The following is a 23,304-nucleotide window of genomic DNA, read 5'->3' on the forward strand; positions in this document are numbered from 1 at the left end:
TATTAAACCAACAAATTCCAATGTAAAACATACATTTTCTTTTCACAGGAGTACACTAATATATGGAGCTTTATTGTTGAATACCTTGTGAAACACAATTACTGTTATCCATTGTCTGACAATGCAGGTTCACGACAAGTACATTTTTGACATGAGCACAGGAAGTATGGACAAAGACAGAACAAATCTGTCTTATTTGGAACAGAAACATACTTGTAAAAATCACAGCACGCTCAGCTCGTCCGGACTGCATTTCACCTGCTGTTATTAAGTTTCTAGATAGCAATAAATTATTACTTTTTAAAATTTAGTTGGGGAAAAATAAACAAATAAAATTTACGTTTTGCCACTTTAAACTAAAAAAAAGCCATCAGAGCCAGCTGTAGTTTACGCACAACTTTGCCGAGACAGTGCTGATGCAGATGTGCAATGTAGAAAAAATATTAGGTTTTGCATGTTAATTGTTCCAATTTATTTTTCATTCTGCTATTAGTGTTGTTAATCCAATGACCTGAAACTGGTGTGCTTTTTCCTGCTACAATCACCCATTTGACTTTCTCTCTGTGTTGTTTATGTCTTGCAGTTGTAAAACGCATCTGCATAAAAGAAGAGCATGACATACGTTTCTTCTCTGTCAAGCTGTATCCATACTATGAGGAATTAGGAACAGCTCTATATAGCAAAGGGCAGCATGTGTGGAATATGCCTGAGCCTTTTACTGAGAAGGTTCAGTCGCAGATCTGGAAGTTCCTCCAAATGAAAAAGATGCTGCAAAGCATCAATGATCAAATGCGTCCACATTTTTGTAGCATAGATTTTGATCATCCAGATGTGAAACTCAGACCTCTGTCATGTTTTCTGAGGCAGAAAGGTCTGACTGCTAAGGACATAGATAACTGGGCGGGGTTGGCTCGGACCGCCTTCTGCAAACTCATGTCTGAGTACTCAGCCTTCGAATGTGACGTGAACGCAGAAGCGTGGAAAACTGCTGAGAGAGAAGTCTGTTCAATTGTAAAGGAAGATGCCTTGGTGGACTTTGATCCATCCAGAGAAGTGGTGACAATTGCCTGCAGAGCTGATGATATGAAGAAAATCCGAGCTCCTGTTGAGAACTTCATCCTTAAGTTAATGAGTCAGATTGAACAAGAGACCAAAAGTATAACTGAGAATATGGACATTTCTCCTGCTTATCATTACATCCTGGTCGACCAGGGTCTGCAGAAAGCTGCATTGGACATTACCACTGAGTTGAAGATATCATACAATGAAGGCACAGAGAAGTTGTCCATTACAGGACTGCCTGCAGAAGTGTACAAAACCAAGTCCTGGATCTTAGAGATAAAGATGAAATTTAAACAAAAGAATCTAAATCTTCCTCCAGGCCTTCTGGAATACCTCCAGACAGTGGATCCCATGGACATGTCAATAAGCCTCTTTACTTCACAAGGCATTAGTGCTATCTATGGCATTGACCCCACAGGGATTTTCTTACTGGGAAGCTCTGACAGAGCCCTGGCTGATGCTGAGAGTAAGATGAAGAAAGATTTATCTGAGCAGAATTTGGATGTAAGAGATCAGGAAGTTTTAAAGCGTCAGGATTGGATGGACCTGTGCAGAAACCTCTTAGACACCTACAACGTCTCCAATAAGAAAACTGTGATCATATGGATTGACCAAGAGAGAAGAGATAAAGTAACAGTCGTAGGTTTCACCATTCCAGTCAAAGAGGTCAGCCTCAGTTTGCAAGAGTTTATTGAAGACTACTCACAAGTTTGTGAGAAAGTTTGTGTTGAGTCATGTGCTGTTGCTCAGTTCATTGAGAGGAAAAAAGAAAATTGGTCAAAAATTGCCAAAGACTACAATGTGTCCATTAATTTTGATCCAGAAAGAGCAAAGATTAACATCAGTGGGGCTCATCTTCATGTCCAGATAGTTGGATCACATCTTAAGGAGTTGGCCAATTCTCTTATTGCTGACACATTAACCATTGCAAAACCTGGAGCCAAGAAGTACTTCCAGTCCCATGGAAGCATATTCCTGACTGCAGTAATGGCAGACTTCAGCTGTGTGGTCATGCTTCAGCAAGATCCTAGGGATCCAGGATCTATTACTCAAATTCACCCAGTGGACAACAATGAGGCCAGAGTTAGGGTGGTGGCAGGAGTCGACGGTGTCCCTCTTAAATTCACCATGAGATTCCCACAGCATGAAGGAGAGAGGAACAAGGGATCTGCAGGGTGAGTTGAAGGAGAATTTATTATTTTACTGGCACTAGAGAGGTATGTGTCTGTTTAAGATATTTTTCACATCCCATTCATTTTAAAGCTAGACTGGTAATAAAAAAAAAATCAGTTTATTGAAGTAAAACTATATTAAATACCATGTAGCATTTGATAAATTATTACTTTATTATTGTTTTTTTTTGTAATTGTAGAAAAGATGTCTAAATATAGAGTGATTTAGATATGACTTTGAGCGGTCCTATCACAACAGGGATACTGTGGGATCAAATTCTGCTGGGGCTTACTTTGCCACATTCTGGCATTGCTGGCATGATTCATGGGCAATATCTCTAAACAGTCCATGGATTTATAAATGGGGTTAGCAGCCTGCATGGGGACCAAAGACGTTCTTGTAGAAAGAGGGAAAGAGACCTTCAACTGATTATGCATTCTGGCTAATTGGCCACAGGGATATCCCTTTGGCTGACTGGTAAAAGTGCTTTACTTTCACCCAGGAGTCTGTGGCCCTCATCTGCATACCTTGCCACATTGAACTCTTTTCCAGTTTTGGAGAGCACAGTATGGTATGCACTCTTAGTTTGAGGGATTTGCCCTCTGTAAAGGTGCATTCAAAGTGAATGCAGCATTCACAGTGAAGGGGTAGATTTCCATAGTATCACTATGCAAGCAATATTGGGAACACTATAAGAGTGTTCACTGCTCCACTCACTTAATGTCCTACCCGATAGAACTGAGGTGTTGTCAAACAGCGGAACCTTATGGAGAGTGCGGAGCTGTAACCACTGAAGTTAAATAATTTGAATTTTTCTGTGAAATACAGTCACAGCAAGCGATCAGGGACTGGTTGTGGTTATGACGAAGGTTGAAACGTAGCCCTAGAAAAACTGTTTGTTGTCCTCCCTTACCTCCAACTAAGACAATGGCTAGCAAATGCCTGTTCCTACTGCTGGTCCTCTCTGCCCAGCTAGATACATAAAGCAGATCGGACCGTCGTCCTGACGCAGCTCTAGATAAACTAAAGTGGGCTTTTTAGAACTTTCAGGGCTTTACAATGGAAATAAAATGTTAATGTTCCCCAATCTGATTCAAAAGTTGTGCATGGAGAACAATTAGGAGGCAGTTTGTAATGTTTCGTTTTACCTGTGCTTATACTGTGATGTGCCAACAGTGAGATCGTACAGGAAATGCTGGGAGGCTGAAGAACTACTTAATACTATGAAACTGTGATTCCACCCACTAAATAAGAAATAAGGAAACAAGAATGCTGAATGATGCTATGCAATAACTTAACCTTTTGAAATGAGCACAGCACTAATGTTTGGTCAGAATGGCCAAAATTAAAATATTTTTTAAAACCAAAGCAGCAATAACAATAGTTTTACCTGCATAAATCTGCACAAAAATATAATAATAACTTTGGTTTGGAGCTTAATGGGTGCATGGTTTACCTCCGAAACAAAAGTAGCTGAAACTCCTCCTATTTGAGGACTTTTTCAGCAGTGTAATCACAGTTGAACTGAAATGAAAAGCAGTCAACTCCTCACTATGCTTACAGAAAACACAGTAGACACTGCTGATGGGGTGAATGCACCTTCAGCACTAGTTAAGCTAAGAAAATGCAGAGGAAATGATCAAATATGCACAAAAAAAAAGGAAAAAAAACAACAAAAAAGATACATTCATTTTAGTTTCAGTTTTAGTCCAGCAATATTTTAACTGTCCTTGGAAGATGATTCTAGGGATACTGTGTCTCAGTGGGCAGAGTATTTGACTTGCAATACAAAAGTTCTGGGTTTTATCCTGGATTCCTTCTCCCACATGTCCCTCCACCAAATCTTTTGGAAGATTGGTATGACAAGAAAAGAGCTGATCATTGACCATTTTCTGTTAGATGTCAATGACTTTAGGACTTCCTGCAGGTATAGCGCAGATATCATATTCGTTTTGAAAGGGCTCTATCAACAAAAAGTAAACAGTGAGGAAGAGTAAACTTGAAAATACAAAATTGTTGAAGGCAAAGGTGGATGTCTGGAGCGCTAAGGGAATGGCTTTATACCACCATTTTTATGAAAAACCGTCACGGTTCCACAATTTAGAGAAATCACAGTACCATTGGTAGCCTGTTTTTTGTTGTTATTTTTCCATATCATGTATGGCAGTTTAGCTGTTAGGATTGTTTTCTTGGGTAAAGGAGAAGTCCAACAGATCTACTTTAACAAATTGAGCATTACAGCTTTCAGTGTAACCCCTCGGTTCACTGTACGTGAAAGTACCATGGTGTAGTTAGTCAAAATGGTCCCACACCGTGTACTGGGTTAGAAGCATTCCAGATACGTCAGTGCTCTTTACTAATTTAAAATATATATGGCTGTTTCCACCCCACTGTCTCCACTTCAATCTGGAGCAGAGCCAATAATTCGAGCCTGTTGTTTACAAGTGAAATGCTACTTGTGTTGACTTTGGATCACGTATTAGTATATTTTAGAGAAATTTTAGAATTAATACAGGTTAATAACAGAGACAATGGTCCTGTAGAGTCTACAATTTAGACTTTGATATTATTAGGAATTATGTTCAAAGTTAATTGGCCATAATACAAATGAGCACTTAACCTCTTAACATCCACCTCATTTTGAGTAATCCTCACCTATTTTGCATACCCAAATGGACAAGCAAATAACTTAGGAACAGCAAGCCCAAATTACATGTGCAATTTATTATTGGAAGGCTGACAACCTCTAGTTTCCTAATATACAAATTGGGTGACTAGAACAGAGATCAACCTGCATCAGTTTAAACATGACTCAAAGTTTGTTTTTTTATTCTCGGAAATTATATGTCTTTTTTGACCAGTAGTAATAAAGACATTTTTGAGAAAAGGCAGGTTTTATTGTATTATATTTGTTCTACATTGTGTCAACCACAAATGCAGAAAATTTCAGACCTCTAGCTATAACAGTTCCAGAGCTGTGGCTTTGGAACTTGCTGGTAAAAATAGAAAATCGATGGGGAGCATGGTGGGTAAGAATTTTAGTCTGTCACTATATCTCTATTTTTTGTTTAGCAAAGAGAGGTATGTGGGAGGTATGTATGTGCTTAATTAATAAAAAAACTGAATTGTTGTGTATTGAAATGATGAGTTTTTGTGATGATTTCAGGTCTGGAATGTTCAACCGGTTACCACACAGTGGTCTTACGATCAATCAAGGTCGAGGAAACATTTCCAGCAAGACTGTGAGTAGTCCTAGGAACAACCCTTCTCAGTTGGATCCTCTCATTTAAAACATCATGGGCAAGCAGTAACATATAAACAAAAATTTAAATTTGACATATCCTGAACATAATATCTTAACACATTATCTCATCTCAAATCTGCCTTCTTAGTCGGCATGGGAAGGCAGATTTGTGCAAAAACAAATCCCATGCAGAGCATTTTTTTATTTTATTTTGTCATTACACAACGAACACCCACAATGATGATGCCAATCAAAACCGGGACAGTAGCTTCCAGAAAAGAAAATACAAAATCAAAAGTTATACACATGTAGTGAACTTCTGAAGCTCTCTATTATAAAAACCCAAGCATATGAATGTATATACATTTGCATGCATCGCACAGTGTACCTGTGAAGAAATTTGTTACACCTTGTGAGGTGGACTGTGCTTATATGTCATGTCACCCAGAGGATTGTTGGTGATCATCCCGCTTCTGTTCAGCAAATAGGAACATTTGGAGTTCCCTATGGTAAATGATCTATGAACAGGATGCCTTTCCTACCTCATTCCTTACTGCAAGCACTATTCAACAGCATTTATCATGGCAACTGCTGACACACCTTCCCTTTGGCTCAAATCCCTTTACATGTATTTTGCATTCAGATTGAGCCCAAGTAAGCAGAAAATTATCTCTGGGCATGTATGAGGAATGTTGTTGATTTAATCATTAACAAAAGATTGATGCCTAATCCATATCAGTCCAGATGAAGTCCAATCATACTGAATGGCTAACAATTTGCTTTACTCTTTTGTGTAAGTTTACCAGAAGATTAAGAGTCCGTTCAAGAGTCCCTGAGGAATGTTCAAGTTTTAAGGATTAATGCATTCAAAGTGTTATTCGAAATAGCAGCAGCTAAGTGAATCTGATGCAAAGATATTAAATGCAATCAAAACAGTGAGGTTTTACAAGGTTTTACTGTGAAAAATGAACAATGACTCAGCTCAGGAATTCATTGAAACAGTGACACTGGAAAAAGTTCAGATGCACATGATATCCAGTTCCAGGGCGGGACAGCTAGGACAAAAGAGTTATGGGACTCCAAACAATGCTGCTACCATAGGGCTACTAATGTGGTAGCTTGGAAGTAATGACGCTAGCTGGTCCAACCAAAGTAGCCTAACTCATCAAACAAATGAAAAAGAGAAATTATACTGTCAGACACATGAGGACCCAAATTTGGGTCCTCAGCACTCGCCCCTACAAGATCAAGTGTCCAAGAGGTAAAGCAGACAGTAACACAGCATGGATTGTTTAGTCAGGCTCAGTCAGCATTAGCTTTCAGTTCAGAATTCTTACTTTAAAAAACATCAGCAGTTGAATCAGAAAGCTTCTTTCAAATAATACACAAATAACACATGTAAAATATCTTTTATCCAACATTTTTACTGGGGGTTTGGTTCTATTTTGGTCAGATACAGTTCATCACCGACATCAGCCTTAGTATCACCCTCTGGATCTTGCTCCTGCCTTTGCCTGCTCAGGTCTGATCCCCTGCCTGCTCTCCGACCGTCAGCGTTATGTCTTGGCTAGGATTGAACTATAAGACCAGGTTAGTGACTCACACGTTTATCATCCACTTCCAGAAAGACGGAGTCACTAACCTGTTGAACACTCCTGCAGACGTTCCTCACTTAGACGCTGACACTGTTCACTTCGATTCAGTTCCCCATAAACATTTTTAGGAATCTCTTTGTCTGCCTCGAATACTGGTTCCTAATGTTCTGAGGTTGACAAATCTGGTTTGAAACTCATGAAAAAAGAGACACAGTTTTCAGCTCCTTGGGAATCGTAGGCAGGGAGGATTCTCATTCAGTCATTCAACACAGACTCTTCTCTGGAGGGGTTTTCTTTGGCTACAATGTAGCCTTTAGCTGAGAACTGGGATAGAGATCATTAACTTTACTGTAGGGATGTGGCATCAGGGGGAGTTGCTTCCGCTTATATAATTGACATTTGATCCTCAATAACTCCTATACGTAAACAAAAGAAATGATTAAAGTAAATTATCTGTTTTTAAACCTCTTTCAGGATGTATCCTGAAAACATTCACAGCTATGCACTTTTTCAAAATTTCGTTATGTTGTCATGATTTTGGCACTGATGACTGGCTTAACTGCAGCAACAGGAACAGACCAGATGAAGCAACTATGATGAGAATAAGCAGAGAGAGCATAAAATTATGAGTGGAACGTTACAAATACTACAAAATGGGAGAATAGAGATAGAATGAAGCAGAATGAGGAAAAAGTAGTCCCTATATGATCCAGTAGCCTAAACATATAGCAGCCCAAATACAGACAACATCTAAGGATAGACCAACTATTTAGGATATCTTTTTAAGAAAGGTAGAGCCAATAAAATAAGGCCAATAACGAAGGGTTCATGTCAGCCTCAGTTTGCAGAACGGCTCCTGAAGACTCTTATACCATGATAAACAAACTTCTCTAGTCTGAGAAGACAAAGATTGAACACTTTGGTGTGAATGCCAGGCCTCAACTTTAGAGAAAACTAAACACCACTCATCAATAGATTAGTACTATCCCTATAGTGAAGCATGGTGACTGAAGCATCAAGCTATGGAAATGTTTTTTTAGAAGCAGGAACTGGCAGACTAGCCAGGGTAGAGAGCAAAGTGTATGAAGCAACTTACAAGGAAAACCTGAATAAAACACTTGCACAGAAAACTTTTTTACACACAGCCAATATCTCAAATGAGTGGATAAGAACCACTCTATCAATGTTCTTATGTGTGTAAGATGTGTCACGCTTGGAGAAAACACTCCTCACTTGAAAATGGTCTTAGCTGCTGATTGGTGACCAGAAGCTCTACATAATGAACCCAATGAGCAGAGAAAACAAATGATAAAGTTAGAGGCCTTTATTATAGCATTTCTTATGGTAATCAGATCAGTGGGGAAAGATAGTCAAATTGAATGGACACATTCAATGTTTGGCTGGAAACAGGACATTTTTATGGAGGGTTTGTGGGGTCCGTTTGGAGGGGAGATGCTTCTGTTGGTATTCCATACCTGAAACACCAACATACCTGTTAGTTGGTGCTCCAAAGCACCAATATGTGACTTATATTTCCCCTTTAACTCATCGACAATTTTGGCTGTCTTTATTATTTGTTCATTGTAATCTTGTTCCTGTTCCAAGAACTCGTGTTCCAGGGCCTCTGCAGAGTCAAGTTTATCATAGCAGTTTTCTTTATCTGGTTTTTATTTACATCATGTACTTTGTTTAGGTTGTATAAAATGTTGGAACCCAACATGAAAGATAAAGTAATAAAGTATAAAGGCAATTGATCCTGCAGAGCAGGCTTATTTGATCAACTTATTCAGGTTGGAAACTCTGCTGAAGACTTTATCACCTGCTACAAGTGGAGCAACAGGAATGCTAATGAACACTTTAAAATGGGTCTGTTCTGCAGTGTTAAGCAGACTAATTATGTCTTCCTTTAATGTTTCTTACTTCATCTTAGCAACACTATTCAGTGCTCTGTAAATGATTAAGTTCTTCAAGGTTGGATGTAATTCTGTCATCTTTATGATCCTCTTTGAGCCTGGGCCAGCAAACATTAACTATTTCTTTGTATTTCTTGCTGCAGAAGCATTTGATCACATTCATCATCAGTTAATATTAATGTTTGTGGCTTAGCAGCTGGTTTATTATGAGGCTCTTTGGGAGAGATCTGAATGTTGTCATACCTTTTGTGTTGTCTGGAAACAGGCTGTTCTCTTCAAGGTCATTCTGAAGGGCAGCAAACCTGATTTTTTAGCTGAATTCCCATTTCATCAGTAATGTCACTGGATCCTTCCTTATCTTTTGCTTTGGGAGCAAACGGCTTTTTGCACTTGGTTATACTCGGCATGGAAGACATGTCTCTCTGAAGACTTGGCCAGGTTTTGTTATCTCATTTCCATGACCAGCATTTACTTCCCCATTCACCTCCAGTAGGTTAATCTCCAGCGGTGATGTGCCCTTCTCTGCGGTCTGATCAAAATAACATAAAAATGTTTCAAACGTAGTCCAGCTAAAGAATCCTTGAAAAAAATGTGTTTTCCAACTTTCTGTCACTTTGTCCAAGAGATAAGAAAGTAAATAGTAAGAAAAATGTAGGCAAGCGGAGAGCAAGGAAGAGATGCATCTTAGCAGGCAGAGAATCAACATCAATGAGTAATTTATTTTAATAAAATGACCCCTTCTGTCACATATTATACCATGTGAAAGGAATTCTCTGAGAGTGATTAAGAAACAATCAGGTACAGGGCCTTAAGGGAATATGAAGTTTTAATTTATATTCTAATTTCAACATTTTTTTACATAAATGACTCAGCACTGCTGTTTGTAGAGATTTTTAAACACAGCTCTTTTGCGCTTTGTTTACTTGAACATCTATAGTTTTGCTTAAAAAGTTCTCACAAAGCAAAGCAAGAAAAATAATAAAAAACCTAAGGCTTTTGGACTTAATACCTAAACCCAGCTGGGTGGACTTACCATACAGGCAAAATAGGCAACTGCCTGGGACCACGAACCAGACAAGGGGCCCCATTAGGGGGACTGTTGGTTGCCCATATCTCTAATAGCACTCCAGGGTTATTTATGAATGTTTGAAAGTAAATAATACAAATATAAAAAATCATGACTCAAAACACGATCAAATTCTTCTCTTCCCCTTTCCTTATACAAGATGTCATCCTGCCTTGTCAATTACACGAGAAATAAACACAAAAACAAAAAAAAAACACTGCGACAAGGGAACACGGCTGTTTTCAGATCAGCTGCAGTGCCATTTACAGAGTTGGAGTCGAGTTCATGTTTGCTCACAGGAACAGAAAATTCATTTATACAGTCCTACGTGCTCATCCCCATTTTCACTTAGTGGTGGTGAGTCTGACATAGTGGAAAAGTTGCAAATCTTCTTTTGGAAAGTAAGCTTGTATGAGCGATGCAAACAGTAACTTTAGACAGAGCGTGCATGAGGAGAAATGGGTTCTTGCATGCTCTCACACATTTTTAATAGACCTTTTCTCTCAAGAGAAGAGGTACAGGGTTGTGCAAGCACCTTTTCTTTTTTTAAGTGAAAAGTGCGGGTCTTTAAGGAGGTCTCCTGTACAAAGCCGCAGTTGCAGATTTAGACACATCACCAATTTTGCATCAAGCACTGGTGTGTCTGCCCATTGAAAGACAGCTCCCTCCAGACTAATAAGTATATCAGTTTCGGATGATATAGAATCAGCAGCTAATTTTTCAGCTGTGGTAATCAGGAGAGGGACCGCAGTAAAAGCTGCAGTTGAGTTGCTTTCTGTTTCACAGTATTGTAGGATGAACACTGTGGCCGTTCCATAGAATCTGTCACACTCAGGGCTGACCAGTACATTAGGCTGACTTGGAGGAGGGACCCCTGACTAAAGTTTGCCAGGGGCCCCAAAATGGCTATGTCCTCCACTTTGATTTGATCCGTCCCCTGAGGGCTAACCCTAATCCTAACATTGGTGGATAAACCTGAGCCTAGTGTATTTAATCACTTCATTACATTTCTATTAGTGCTTCCGGTATGGATTTGATGTACAAATGGCTGTGCCTGCCCCTGCTGTACATAACCTTGTCTTCCTGTTTACTTGCCTGTCTTTTTCTATGCATCAGCACCCCCTGCAGCTCAAACATTAAGATTTAAATGGTGTATTTTTCTAAAAGATATCTGTTCTTCACATTTAAACCCCATCTTCCCTAGGGACAAAAATACTAAACTTGTGGTGTTTTGTTGGGTTTTTTTAGTGTTTCAGCAAAGACCTCAGTGGTAAAGGAGTGATGCAGAGGTACGTCCAACGTGAAGCAGCATTGAAGCAAATTTTAGATCCGTTAAAACAAACCTCAGGTAAGAAAAATCACACCAACAGTTTTTTGTCTTCTGGAGGGCTTAATAATTCAAGTGACCTAATCATAAGAATGAAAAATAAAAAAAAGTTTACAAGGTCTTATGGATACAAAAAATTCATCTATAAAATTAACAACATAAAATGCAGAAAAAACTTAGGCCAGCAAACTGTCGCCATTGGAACTATTCAGGATCAACTTGACACCTTGTGCACTGGAAACAGTCACTAAATTACACCTAATACGCACATCCTGGGAACACTGCAAAACACTCAATGTGATTTGCAAGAGACAAATCCCCTTTTGAACATGTCTTTGGGGAGGAGTACTTAAAAAAGTTTGCATGGCTTAGATTAGAAACCCTAATGCCACATAAGAATGCATGTCTTTCCAGGCAATCAACTCCGCTGTTGCTAGTCTACCAGCACAAAGGCCAAATGCATTTGTGGCAGCAACTGGTGATCTTAATCATGCCTTACTTACTGCTACACCGCTACGTTCCAACAGTTTGTCAGTTGTCATACCAGAGTACACAATTTTGTACTTGTTCTAATGTTAAAGGTCAAGAATTCCTACACCTCTAAAGTAAGAGCCCAATTCAGTGTATCAGCCACATGGAGAGGACATCAATGTATTGACTGGATGTATTAATGACAAAATAAACTTCTCCCTAGATAACATCTTAACCTCCAGAACAGTTAAATTCTTCTTCAATAATAATCCTGGATCACCTCTGATCTGAAGGAATCTGCTAAACAAAAAAGACCCTCCAGGAAGGGAGAAACTTAAGGTCAAGATAAGAGAACACAATGAGGCATGCAGGAATAGGTTGGAAAGCAAGCTCCAGCAGAACAATATCAGAGGTGTGTTTTCTGGGATAAAGAAGATAAAGGGGAAGAATGTACAGAGCCTGAATAGAACAAATTATTTAATGGGTTAATTGAAAACAAGCTCAGCATAATTTTCTCCTGCTCACAGTCAAATTGACTTTCCACCTCTTCTTGACCCAAAGCATAATCTTCCGCCTCTGCCGTGGACCCTCATTCAGGAGATTGTGCTTCTCCCTGCACCTTTTACCTCTCTGTCTCCAGACATCAGATGCAGAGGCAATTGGGACTGAATCTCAATTTGTTACCAGGCACAGATACTTCAGTCCCAGAGTCCTGAAGGCCTTTGCAGAGAAGCTCTGTGGTTTTCTAAAGCACCTATCAAACCTTAGCCTTGGGTGCATCAGAGATCGACAGGAAGTATTGGGAGTTGGTGAACCAGGGCATTGTCTGGAAGCAATCATATCATCCTAAATATGAACAATTTAGGAAAAAGTTGAATCCTATGCATGGAAGAAGTGGATGTGGCTGGCTGTCTGGCTCTCTGTAGGGGACAAGGATTTGTCACTTTGAGGCACACTGACTCATTATCTTTCTCATTGCCTCCCTAAACTCCTCCCAGGCCTGAGTTTTTGCCTCTGAGACCGCCCGGGCAGTGGCATGTTTTAAACCATGATACCTGTTTGCTGCCTCAGGAGTCCCACAAGCCAGCCAGGCTCAATAGGGCTCCTTCTTCAGCTTGACAGCATCCCATACTGCCACTGCGGGCAACCGCATCAACAATGGAGGCAGATAATGCTCCATGTCTCCAGGCTCTAATGGAACCTAGGAGACTGTGTGCCTGGCTGAGTAGAAAAAAGGACTTGAGGAAAATCCCGACCACCAGGCCCTCACCGATGCACCCCATAGCCCGGGGTGGGGTCCCAGCTCTGAGAAATGACATGCCAAGATCATTATGTCATGGACTTTTTGCACTACTCTTTGTCTGATCCGTCACCCAGAGCTTGTTTGCCTTGGAGACCTACCCTTGCCATTTAAGCCCCAACAACATAGCCTCTAAGATTGTCCGGGCCCTAAAATCCCTTGCCTGCTTTGGTGGAGGGGTTTCAGGGGTGGCAGTTAAAGGAGGGGTTGACATACTGAAATGTTTTAACTCGAGTTAAATTATAAAAAACTAAAATTATTTAAATGATGGTAAACATAGTTAAGGCAGCAACTCTAAATAGGCAAGTTAATTTTATTACCAATGAAATTAAAATAATTAAAGAAAACTAATGAACTATGTACACATAGAACATAAGTAACAAATCATACATTTTGTCCAAAGTCCCTTTTATAACATCCAATGAAACAGTACAACAAGCACAACAATTAGGTTGTAAACCATTGGCAGTTTAATCATTCAATGATATCACAATTCAAAGTATACAGTACATGTATATTTTTTAGAACCTAAGTTCATCTTGAACAATTTGGAATAAAGTCAAAGAAATCTTAAAATATTTTTTTTTTTATGTGAGTGTGCTATTTGTATGTTAACTATAAGGTCCTGTCTGTTGGAGATTTTACACATATTTCTTAATATCATTATTCTGCAGAAATATTAAAACAATTGTTCAAACACTTCTCATACAAATATTTTAACATCAATATAAAGACTATATCACATGACAAATCTTTTTTCTCTCTGTTATTGCAGGTACTTCAATTCGCGGAACATCGGTGAAGCAGCAAAATAGAACTGGCTTATTTTTAGACAAAGAGGAGTTTGATCCTGCAGTGTTTCACCTGTGTGCTGAAAACCAAAGGGTTTGTTTAAGAATATATTGCTCTTTTCACATTTAAAGCCTTACTGAATAATTTACTGGGTCAGGATTACGTATGTATGAATAAAGCCAGAACTAATTTACCAGAGAAAACTAACCTGGCAATTTGCGGGGCTAAGATGTGGTATCATACCCAATCTGAACTAACCAAATTAATTAGGTGCATTGTATAACTTGAGCACATCTTATTGCTTCAGGGATCTGTGATGCTCACTGCATCTTCAGAAACACACACTCACAAAAAGTTTTCACCCAGATTTTATTTAATACATAACAAAATCACATTTGCTTTTTTTAGATTATTTTAACACACATCTATAAAACTTAACTTGATGCATATCCATTAGTTTAATATGGGTTTTTATATATATGGGTTAATTATTGTCAGGTTTATGTATTCAGAATTAATAAAGTATACTTGGTGAAAATGTATACTAATGACTATTTATTTCAAATACATATGTTAGTATTAATTTTGAGTTACAATACATTATTTAATCCTTGTCAAAGCACACTCAAGCATTGAATTGGTCTTTGCCATGTCAGATCTTGTTGTTTTGCAGCACCAGCAATCCGGTGCTGTCATTAACACTATCAGTTCCATGGGAAAGAATTGTGCACTTTTAGGCTTCATGCATTCTTCCTTTGCCATGGTGGATTATGGGTTCCGATGATCATGGTTTTGCCCACCATTGATAAAGGATTCATCAATTGAGGGCATAAACCCCGATCACACTCACACTTAACCAAGAGATAAGTTACCTATATAATCAGTTACCTAATTGATATCAGCTGTTCTGAAAGAAAAAATTCTGAATATCACAAAGTCAAACACGTTATCTCAGGATATGTTCACTCTGCTCGGACTAAGTTAAGCCCACCTTCTGTAATGGGGCCCTGCATTTCATTAAAAACAATAAAACCTTCATGACACTGAACTAAACCTGGGTTTTAATGTTCAGAGTTATGTCTATTTTCTTCACAGAATTTGAGCCTGGCCAAGAGGAAGATCAGTGATCTTATTTTACACGAGCAGGTCCAGAGAACCATCGATGACCAGTACATTAACCAGTTAAGTCAAGAGGACATCAAAGAGCTGAATTCCCTGCAGAAGGAGCTGACAGTGAGCATCCGTCTGGAAAGAGGACAGGAAGACCAGGAGCCCAGGATCCACCTGGAGGGTCTGACTAGAGATGTTTTAACAGCCGAGTCAGAAATCAGGTCAGCAAACAGACACCATCCTTAATAAGGGCATTCATTCATTAACACGGTATTATTAGTGTTTTTTGTATATTTCTGGTGCTGCCTAGGAACATCATTCGCAGATTGGAAAGAAAAGAGAATTTCAGTAATAAAGGCCCACTGGTGCATGAACAAGTTGACAGCATATTCCATCACCAATTTGACTCATATGGGCCACCCAGCTTTGAAGAGCTTGAAGAAGCTTGTAGGATAAAACAAAGTGTAATGAGAAAAACAAAACGTACCACATTCAATGCTAACCAGGGTCTTACAATGGATGTTTCCTGCAACGGATGGAAGCAGATGGGGCTGATGAGAAAAGACTTGATAAGTGAGTAAATCTGCAAATCCCTGTTTAGACAGCTTTATTAGAGATTAATCAGTTTGTTGGATTAGGTGTAGGGAAATTACATCGAGATGCAAAATTATCACATTTCTAAAATTTCGAAACAGTACATGCTGAAAATTAAACCATGTCATTAGTTAACAGTGAGTGAAAACGTTGTTTTATTTCCTAGTCAATGATGCATCACTGCCTCAACACTGGGAAGACATGAAGGACAGCATTGTGAAGCAGGTTCCCCTGACTGCTGGATCTCAGGAATACAATGATGTGGTAGCAGAACTCACCAAAAATGGACTTTATTTGAACATCAGAAAAGTATGTTTTCCTTCATCAAACAGATACAACTAGGACAGTTTGAAACACCAGAATGTGGCTATTAAAGAAAAAACTGTTTGCAACAGGAAAAAGAACGATAAGAAATAAACTAATACTTAGGTCCTAAGTTTAAATGCGCTGGCTAACCGAGTTTAATTCCTTGGACAGCTAACTTTGTGTAAAACTTTTTATAAATGATCACATAATTGAACACATTCTGACTGTGATGCAGTTCTGGGTGTTCGAGCTGGAGAAATGAGTAGCGCAACAAGAATGTATTTCTGCTGAGTTTATATCTTCAGCATCATTTACAGAACCTTCCATCCACTCAGCTAGATGTGAATGCAGTTATATATTACTTTTGTTGACAGAGGAAAGATCCGATTTCATTCTCAGTCGTTCAGTTAGTGGGTTTTATTGTATGAAGATTTCAAAGTGACTGAAATAAACAACAGATGAAGTTAAACTCCAAGTGAATCATAAGTTAAGCAAATGCATCAGATGAGCAGTAATGAGCAGACAGGCAGAGTTAGACAGGTGAATGGAATGAGCAAAGTGAAACAAAATGAAGCAGCAGCCACTTTTTGCACTTTTTAGTACCTATATTGGGTGGGAACCCCGATCCAGGAATAAAATGGTGGTATCGCTATCGGCAACTACCAACAAATACGCCACTGATACCATTTTTAGCCAAAAGTTTATTTTTTAACTATTGTCACCCATTCCAGGTAGGCAATAAAAAGTTCTACTGGATTCACTTTGTATTAGTGTTTTTCCTGCTTCACAAAGGTAGGCAGCAGCTTGACAAAGCCATGATGGCAACTACTTTACATCCAAGTGATATGCAGTTCTTCATATATATACACACACACATCAATTTTAAACAGATGGTATCGATATGGTATCAGTATCGTCCAATAGCGCACAGCCAGGTATCGTATCGGTGCCAAAAAATGGCATGGGCATGACACTAGTTCTTTTGAAAATTATTTAAGTATACAATTTATCATTTATCTTGAGTAATGAAATAGGTTTGTTGTCTGAACAAGTCCCGCTGTTAGTTTAAGCATATAGTTAAACGACATCTCATATTAAAAATCCTACTGTTTCTTCTAGCGATGACATTAACAGTATAAAAGCATTGAAAATAAATGTACTTTATCAAGAGAACCCACAATACTGAAAGACATGTGTAAAGCAAAGATCTATGATTTGATCTTGGATTAATCAACATGTGGTTTAAACTGTATCAACAGATCGAACGGATCCAAAACACGACTCTCTGGCAAAGCTACCTGCTCCAGAAGAAACAGATGGAGGTGAAGAACAAGCACACCAACAATGAAAAGCTGTTGTATTATGGCACTGGGGCCGATTCCATTGACCTGATCAACTCTAAGGGCTTCAACAGGAGCTACACAAGACAAAATGTTAAAAGCCATTGCACTGGATACTCTACGATACAAGGTGAAAAAAGAAATGATAAATAAAAAAAAATTGCTGTGCCTGTTCCTTTTAAACTCTTTTAACCAAATAAAAATGTGATGCTAATTTTTTAGGCTTCCCTAAGTGTAATTTATTTGGACCCCTTCTTTTGTATTTTTTGTCTGTTTGCATTGTTTGTTTTATTCTTTCTATCTGATACAGTGCTACTTTTAACTGATTTTATACAAATATCTGTATGGCCTTCTGACCATTAGGCTTTTGTACTGGTACTCCAAGGCATCAGGTTTTATAATTGGATGTTGAAGTGATAACGGTATTTTTAGTCTTATGTTGAATGAACAACTTAAGTTACAGTCATACAAATACTGTTTGCTTTAATTGGTTGTTCCACCTATGGTAGAGACAGTATGCTACAGAGAATCAAAGGGCTTCATAAGCAGGTCTGTAGAAGTGTGTTATCTTCAGATTGGTTGTATGAATTTCCAACTGTTTGGCAAAGATTTGATGTATACATTAAAACATATCTGACTATCACAGTGCTCACTTGTTGCCTTTGAGTTGATGCCTTTTACATTTTCATATCTTTATATCTTAAAACGTGCATTTATCTCACCATCCATGACATCTTTTCTGTTTGATTTCCTGCAGGTGCCATGTATCACGGCACCAGGGCAGATTCCATTGACATGATCAACTCTAGGAGCTTCAATTATGCAGTTATGGACAACAGCTATTTAGGACAGCATGGTAAAAGCCTTTACTGGATAGTACATTAAAAAGACTGAAAACAGAAACATTTAATTATTTTAGTCTTTTAAGGGCCGTTTTATTTCCATCTTATAAGGTGTACCGCAGGGCTCTATATTTGGACTCCTTCTCTCGTTAGTTTAATGTTAATGATTTTATAGACTATTCTAACTATAACTGTGCTGGTTTTATATTAATTAGATGGATTTTGGAGATTAATTAAAATATTCTACCCTCTAAATGTTTTTGACATTTATCTCTATATCCATGATCATATCCATATCCACGTTTCTGTTTCATGTCCTGCAGGTGCCATGTATGGTAATGGCTCTTACTTTACTGTTGATCCTGCATATTCAGCCAGAAGTTTTGCTCAACCAGACACTCAGGGTCATAAACGGATGTACCAGGCCAGGGTTCTCGTTGGAGACTACACTCAAGGAAGATCTGGCATGATCGCACCCCCAGCCAAAACTGGCCCCAGTGCAGACCTTTATGACAGTGTAACTGACAGTTTGATTCATCCTTCAATGTTTATTATTTTCTATGACACTCAGGCATATCCAGAATATCTGATCACATTCAGATAAGAGTTCTACACTTCTGAAACAATTCTGATAACAATAATCTCTGTCTTACTATATCTCTTCTACAGTAGATCACCAACACTGAAATATATTGTTATAAATCACTTAGATAACCTGTGTAATTTTCTTCAAAACAAAATAAAGAGGAAAAATTGTGCAAAAATCTATTTCAGATTATTTTTCTCTGTTTAGTTTTTTTTTCCAGCTCTTAATCACACTGCATGTGCTACGACAATGCACGGCCAGAAGGACATCAGGTTTTCTTATTAACAACACATCTCTCTATCTGAAGTACAGTCATTGTTTAGATAGGTTATTTACCAAGAGGAAGTCAGGATATCAATTACCATTTGACATCAGCCAAAGGTCTGAGTTGAAAGCTTGGATAAATGGCCACTAACATATCAGGCTTCAGTTAGTAGGTTAGATCTCATCAAAGGACAAGTCAAGATAAACACAACTTGTGAAACATAGATATACAAGGATGTTTAAAATAAGCACAGTATTTTTGTTGATGTGGGTTATGCTTATACTGTGAGGACCATTTTTCCAATTTCACCATCAGATTGAGGACCAGTTGTTGCAAAGTGAGGACATTTTGCTGGTCCTCACATGCTATTTTGCTAATGGTTATGTTTAGGGCTAAGGTGTCAATTGAGTGAGGTATCCATTGGTAATGGTTAGGTTTCGGGTTAGTCTTAGGGTTAGGGCATAGAAAGGGTGAAAAATGACTGAAATTCAATGGAAGTCAATGGAAGTCAACACATGGTCCTCACTACAATAGCAGAACGAGTGTGTGTGTGTGCCTAGCCTGTAGGCTTGGTTCTTTTCTGTACTGTGCTGAATGTTGGAACCATCAGTTTGCAGAGGTAGAGGACACCATTCCCAGAAAAGCAATAATGCTTATGCAGGTAACTGTGGGGGAAAATGCATTTGGGCACACCAATAAGAAAGGCACATGTTTGGACTTACTTCTATGACCTGACCTTTCTTCTTTATCAGCAATTTCTTAAATCCCCTCAGCAAAGCAATAGTCCATTAGAGGCCTTTCTCTCGAACTTAACATCTGTTTGCAAAAAAATTTTTGAACAGTATTTCAATCTGAAAAACTCACATGAAAAGAAAAGACAATTAGAATAAATATATTAATACAATTTCTCTTTTGTGCTCAGACCTCCGCAGGAAACATAGAGCTTAAATTTGATTTATATGCATGAACAGGAGTAAAGAATAGGGCTATTTCCCCAAAAAAGTTGCCGAGGCTGAGGCTGATACGATAGCATGCTCAAAAGGCAGAGACTGAATTGAAAGCTAATAAATGTAGAACAGCAGGAGGAGTAACAGAGGAGATGAGCCCCAAAGGCTTACTAAAGGCCAGTTGCCGTGAAGGCCTACCAAACGTTGTGAAGGGATGGTGAGGTGAGTTGAATGGTGATGGGTGGGAGGCATGAATGCTAGTATGATTGCTGGAAGAATGAGGGAATGATGCTGGGATGAATGAGGGGATGAATGATAGAAAGTAGCCTGGTATGAAACCATTTGGCATGAAGAATTAAAAGAGTTAGATGAGAGACGGAAATGGTTATAAAAACAACTGGATTAATCAGACATTAGATCTATTAAAGGATGTGAATACATTTTGAAACCACCACCAATATTTTAAGTTAGCTTACCCTTAAGGCTGAGAGTGTCACAGTTTTGGTTTTGTTATGTTTTCTTTTGAGTATTCAGTTTTACTTTGCTCCTTGATTTCTAGTTTTAGTGGTTTAATTCTTATTTTGTTGTGTTTTTTGGTTATTTTCAGTTTTCAGGGTTTTTTTTTATTGCGCTCTGCTGCCCTCTTGTGTTGTCCTTTTTCCCTACCTCCTTTTCTGTTCTGCTCTGTTCACACCTGCTCCCAATCTCCTTGTTAGTCCTCTCTTTGTTTCAGTCTCCCATAAATACACTCTCTGTTCAGTTCCTCATTGCTGGTTCCCTGTCTAACTTCTGCCAACTCCGCCTCTCTGAGACCTCCTCCTCGTGATTGTTTTTCCCCAGATGTCTCCATGGTTTTGGATTTGTTTGTCATTAAATCATCAAGAAACTCACCTCTGCCTCCTTGCCACCTTGGGTCCTCAAACCTCAACCAAATCCTGACAGAGAGAACGTTGAGCAGCTCGGATGGATGAATGCATGCTAAGGGCGGATATATAGGCCTAAGCTGATGACAATCAGCCCTGTTTCTGAGAAAGTCGGGGAGACGCCATATATCGCTGTTGTGACTGCCCCATGAAGGCCGGACGATGCAAGCTAGAGCTAATGGATAAACCTCACAGCAGAGAATTGAATTGATGAGGGGAGCAGGCAATGAACCGCAAACCAACAATTTCAAAGAACCCCCCAAAACCTATGAATGAGGCATATCAGTAAAGTTGAAACATAGCTGTAGACATGATGTGATAGTAGAAAGATTCCTGATCCAAACAAGAAGCAGTCTAGACCAAAAGAAAAGTCAAAAGGCGGCCCCGTAAACAGTGAACCTGGCAAGAAGGAAGGAAATGCAATTAGCCATCAAGCAGCTTGAAAATGAAAGAGCGACGTGGGATGATGCAAAAAGAGCAAGGCGTGATGGTATAAACGTAATGTTCACCTGAGATACATAAGCCATGATATGCTAAGGGGTTCGAAGTGAAGCCTTAGTGATGCGAACGCATGGAATGGATTTGGGTGCGGTGCGCCTGAAGCAATGAACTGAGGGCTGTAATGCACCTGCTGTGATGAAGAGATCATATGAGTGCTGCTGATGCAATGGGAAAAGGTGCCATGAAGCTCCCTGCGTGATGCTAGAAGGCGGTAAGAAATGCCCGCCGCAAATCGGAGGCCTTTAAGATGATCTTTGGATGCTGATTGGTTTTCGTGGAGGTGTGGTTCAAAGCTGATTGATTGTGTCGCAGATGGATGTAGGAGATGTAGAATGTAGGAGTTTCTTCAGTTGAACTCCCGCCTAGGCTCCATTACTGTCCACATAGCAAATTTGAAGTTAATAACGGGATGGGCTGCAATAATAACATTACACAAAATAACAGCACCAGACTGAATGTAAATGGGGATCAGTATTATTTTACGGTATACTGATTTAAAAAACAAAACCAAAAAAAAAAACATGAAGATCAGAAAATACAATTAATGGTTAAACTCATTGTTCCACTTGAAACCAAGTTGAGGCCCTCTGGTCTTAACAGTAGTTAAAGAAACATTGAATTCCCCTATTTGTTTTGTATGAATATCTAGCTGATGTTTCTTGCTTTTCTCATTTTTTATAATGAGAAACTTAAAAGCTGAGATTCACCAACAGTTTTATATACTGTAAAATTTTATTTTTTTATTTTTTATTTTATAGAGTGCAAGAATGAAACCACATTCTATATACTGTAAATCCTCTAATATAGGCCGGGGCCTTTATTTCACTCAGGTACATCTTGGTCCAGGCCATTATTGGAAGGAGACCAGAATTAGAGGCAGGCCTCTATTTCTATTTGATCAAAACAGACTATCAGTGGAATGAATAAAAACAAGATTTTGTGTCTCTCTGAACCTATAAAATACTAGGTTCATTTATTGAAAAAGTACAGTTACCATAACCAGAACATTATTCAGACATCTTCCACCAGCTGAAGTTTTTCTGCATGGCAATACGAAAAAAAAAAGACAAAAAAAGACACAGAACGGAATCTTGGCCAAACGAAGTTTTAAAAAAACTTAATGGAAACTGTTCTGCCATCACAGTGAAACTTTATTTGAGGCAGGCTAAGTGGAAGTAGGCTACCAGTATCATATATTTCAAGGGAAATTCAGAACAACGAAGGCCAATGAAATTCTGTCATTTTAACGCTGCCTGGTTACAACCAAACCTACCGGTAATCACATTTGTCTTTCAGATCAGAACGATTGTGTGGCTGGTTATACTCCTGCAGCAGTGTGTCACAGTGAGCTTGACGCAGACATTTTTGATCTATGCTCAGTAATGAAGCGTGGTCTGCGCTATATATACACTGTGGGTCTAGATACAGCCGAGGCGATGAGGAAGTGGGGGCGAGTAGGAACAGAGGAACATGGCGACGAAAAAGAGCGGAGATCCAGGTGGAAAAAGGGTCCCAGCGTTCTAGCGCACCTCATTCTTCTAGCTGGTCCAACTTCACAAGTTGTTTTCTGCAATTTCGGCCATAAAAACAAAACAAGCTGGCCTCCTGTCTGCAGCACTGTCTGCGGGAAGGATGGGACTTCCCATGATAATGGCTTAGATTCGTTAGCAAACTTTCCCCCCTGTGGTACTTGTATGTTACTATCACAGGTTGTTGAGGACTGCCCAGAAACATTGTTGGTTTTAATTATAGCTCCAGCCTGTATAAGTGTTCGGCCATTATTTACCTCTGCCTAAACTTGTTTCCAGTGGAACAAAAATGTTATTTTAAAACTGTGTGGTCCAATTACTGCATTTATAAATTTCACAGATCTCCACGGGTTCAAGACAAAAAGAAAATCCTAATAAATATTCAGATCAGTTCATTCAAGTTGCTTGACATGCAGAC

The 23,304-nt window shown here is 38.9% G+C and overlaps 1 protein-coding gene across 1 annotated transcript in view; it reads left to right on the plus strand.

The window, feature by feature from the left end:
* LOC107097797 (poly [ADP-ribose] polymerase 14-like) overlaps nucleotides 1-18,742 on the plus strand; it is a 34,028-nt gene extending 15,286 nt beyond the window's left edge. Inside the window, exons 9-18 of the mRNA XM_015395093.1 lie at nucleotides 584-2,237; nucleotides 5,402-5,477; nucleotides 11,302-11,401; nucleotides 13,927-14,036; nucleotides 15,039-15,274; nucleotides 15,364-15,626; nucleotides 15,814-15,956; nucleotides 17,213-17,423; nucleotides 18,051-18,149; nucleotides 18,459-18,742. Of these exons, the coding sequence (XP_015250579.1) occupies nucleotides 584-2,237; nucleotides 5,402-5,477; nucleotides 11,302-11,401; nucleotides 13,927-14,036; nucleotides 15,039-15,274; nucleotides 15,364-15,626; nucleotides 15,814-15,956; nucleotides 17,213-17,423; nucleotides 18,051-18,149; nucleotides 18,459-18,739 (3,173 nt within the window). The 3' untranslated portion in view covers nucleotides 18,740-18,742. The remainder of the gene's footprint in view (nucleotides 1-583; nucleotides 2,238-5,401; nucleotides 5,478-11,301; nucleotides 11,402-13,926; nucleotides 14,037-15,038; nucleotides 15,275-15,363; nucleotides 15,627-15,813; nucleotides 15,957-17,212; nucleotides 17,424-18,050; nucleotides 18,150-18,458) is intronic.
* Nucleotides 18,743-23,304: the final 4,562 nt, after the last annotated feature.

This window comes from Cyprinodon variegatus, unplaced genomic scaffold (genome assembly GCF_000732505.1).
Source record: "Cyprinodon variegatus isolate N-32 unplaced genomic scaffold, C_variegatus-1.0 Scaffold725, whole genome shotgun sequence".
In the NCBI taxonomy this organism is placed as follows: Eukaryota; Metazoa; Chordata; class Actinopteri; order Cyprinodontiformes; family Cyprinodontidae; genus Cyprinodon; species Cyprinodon variegatus.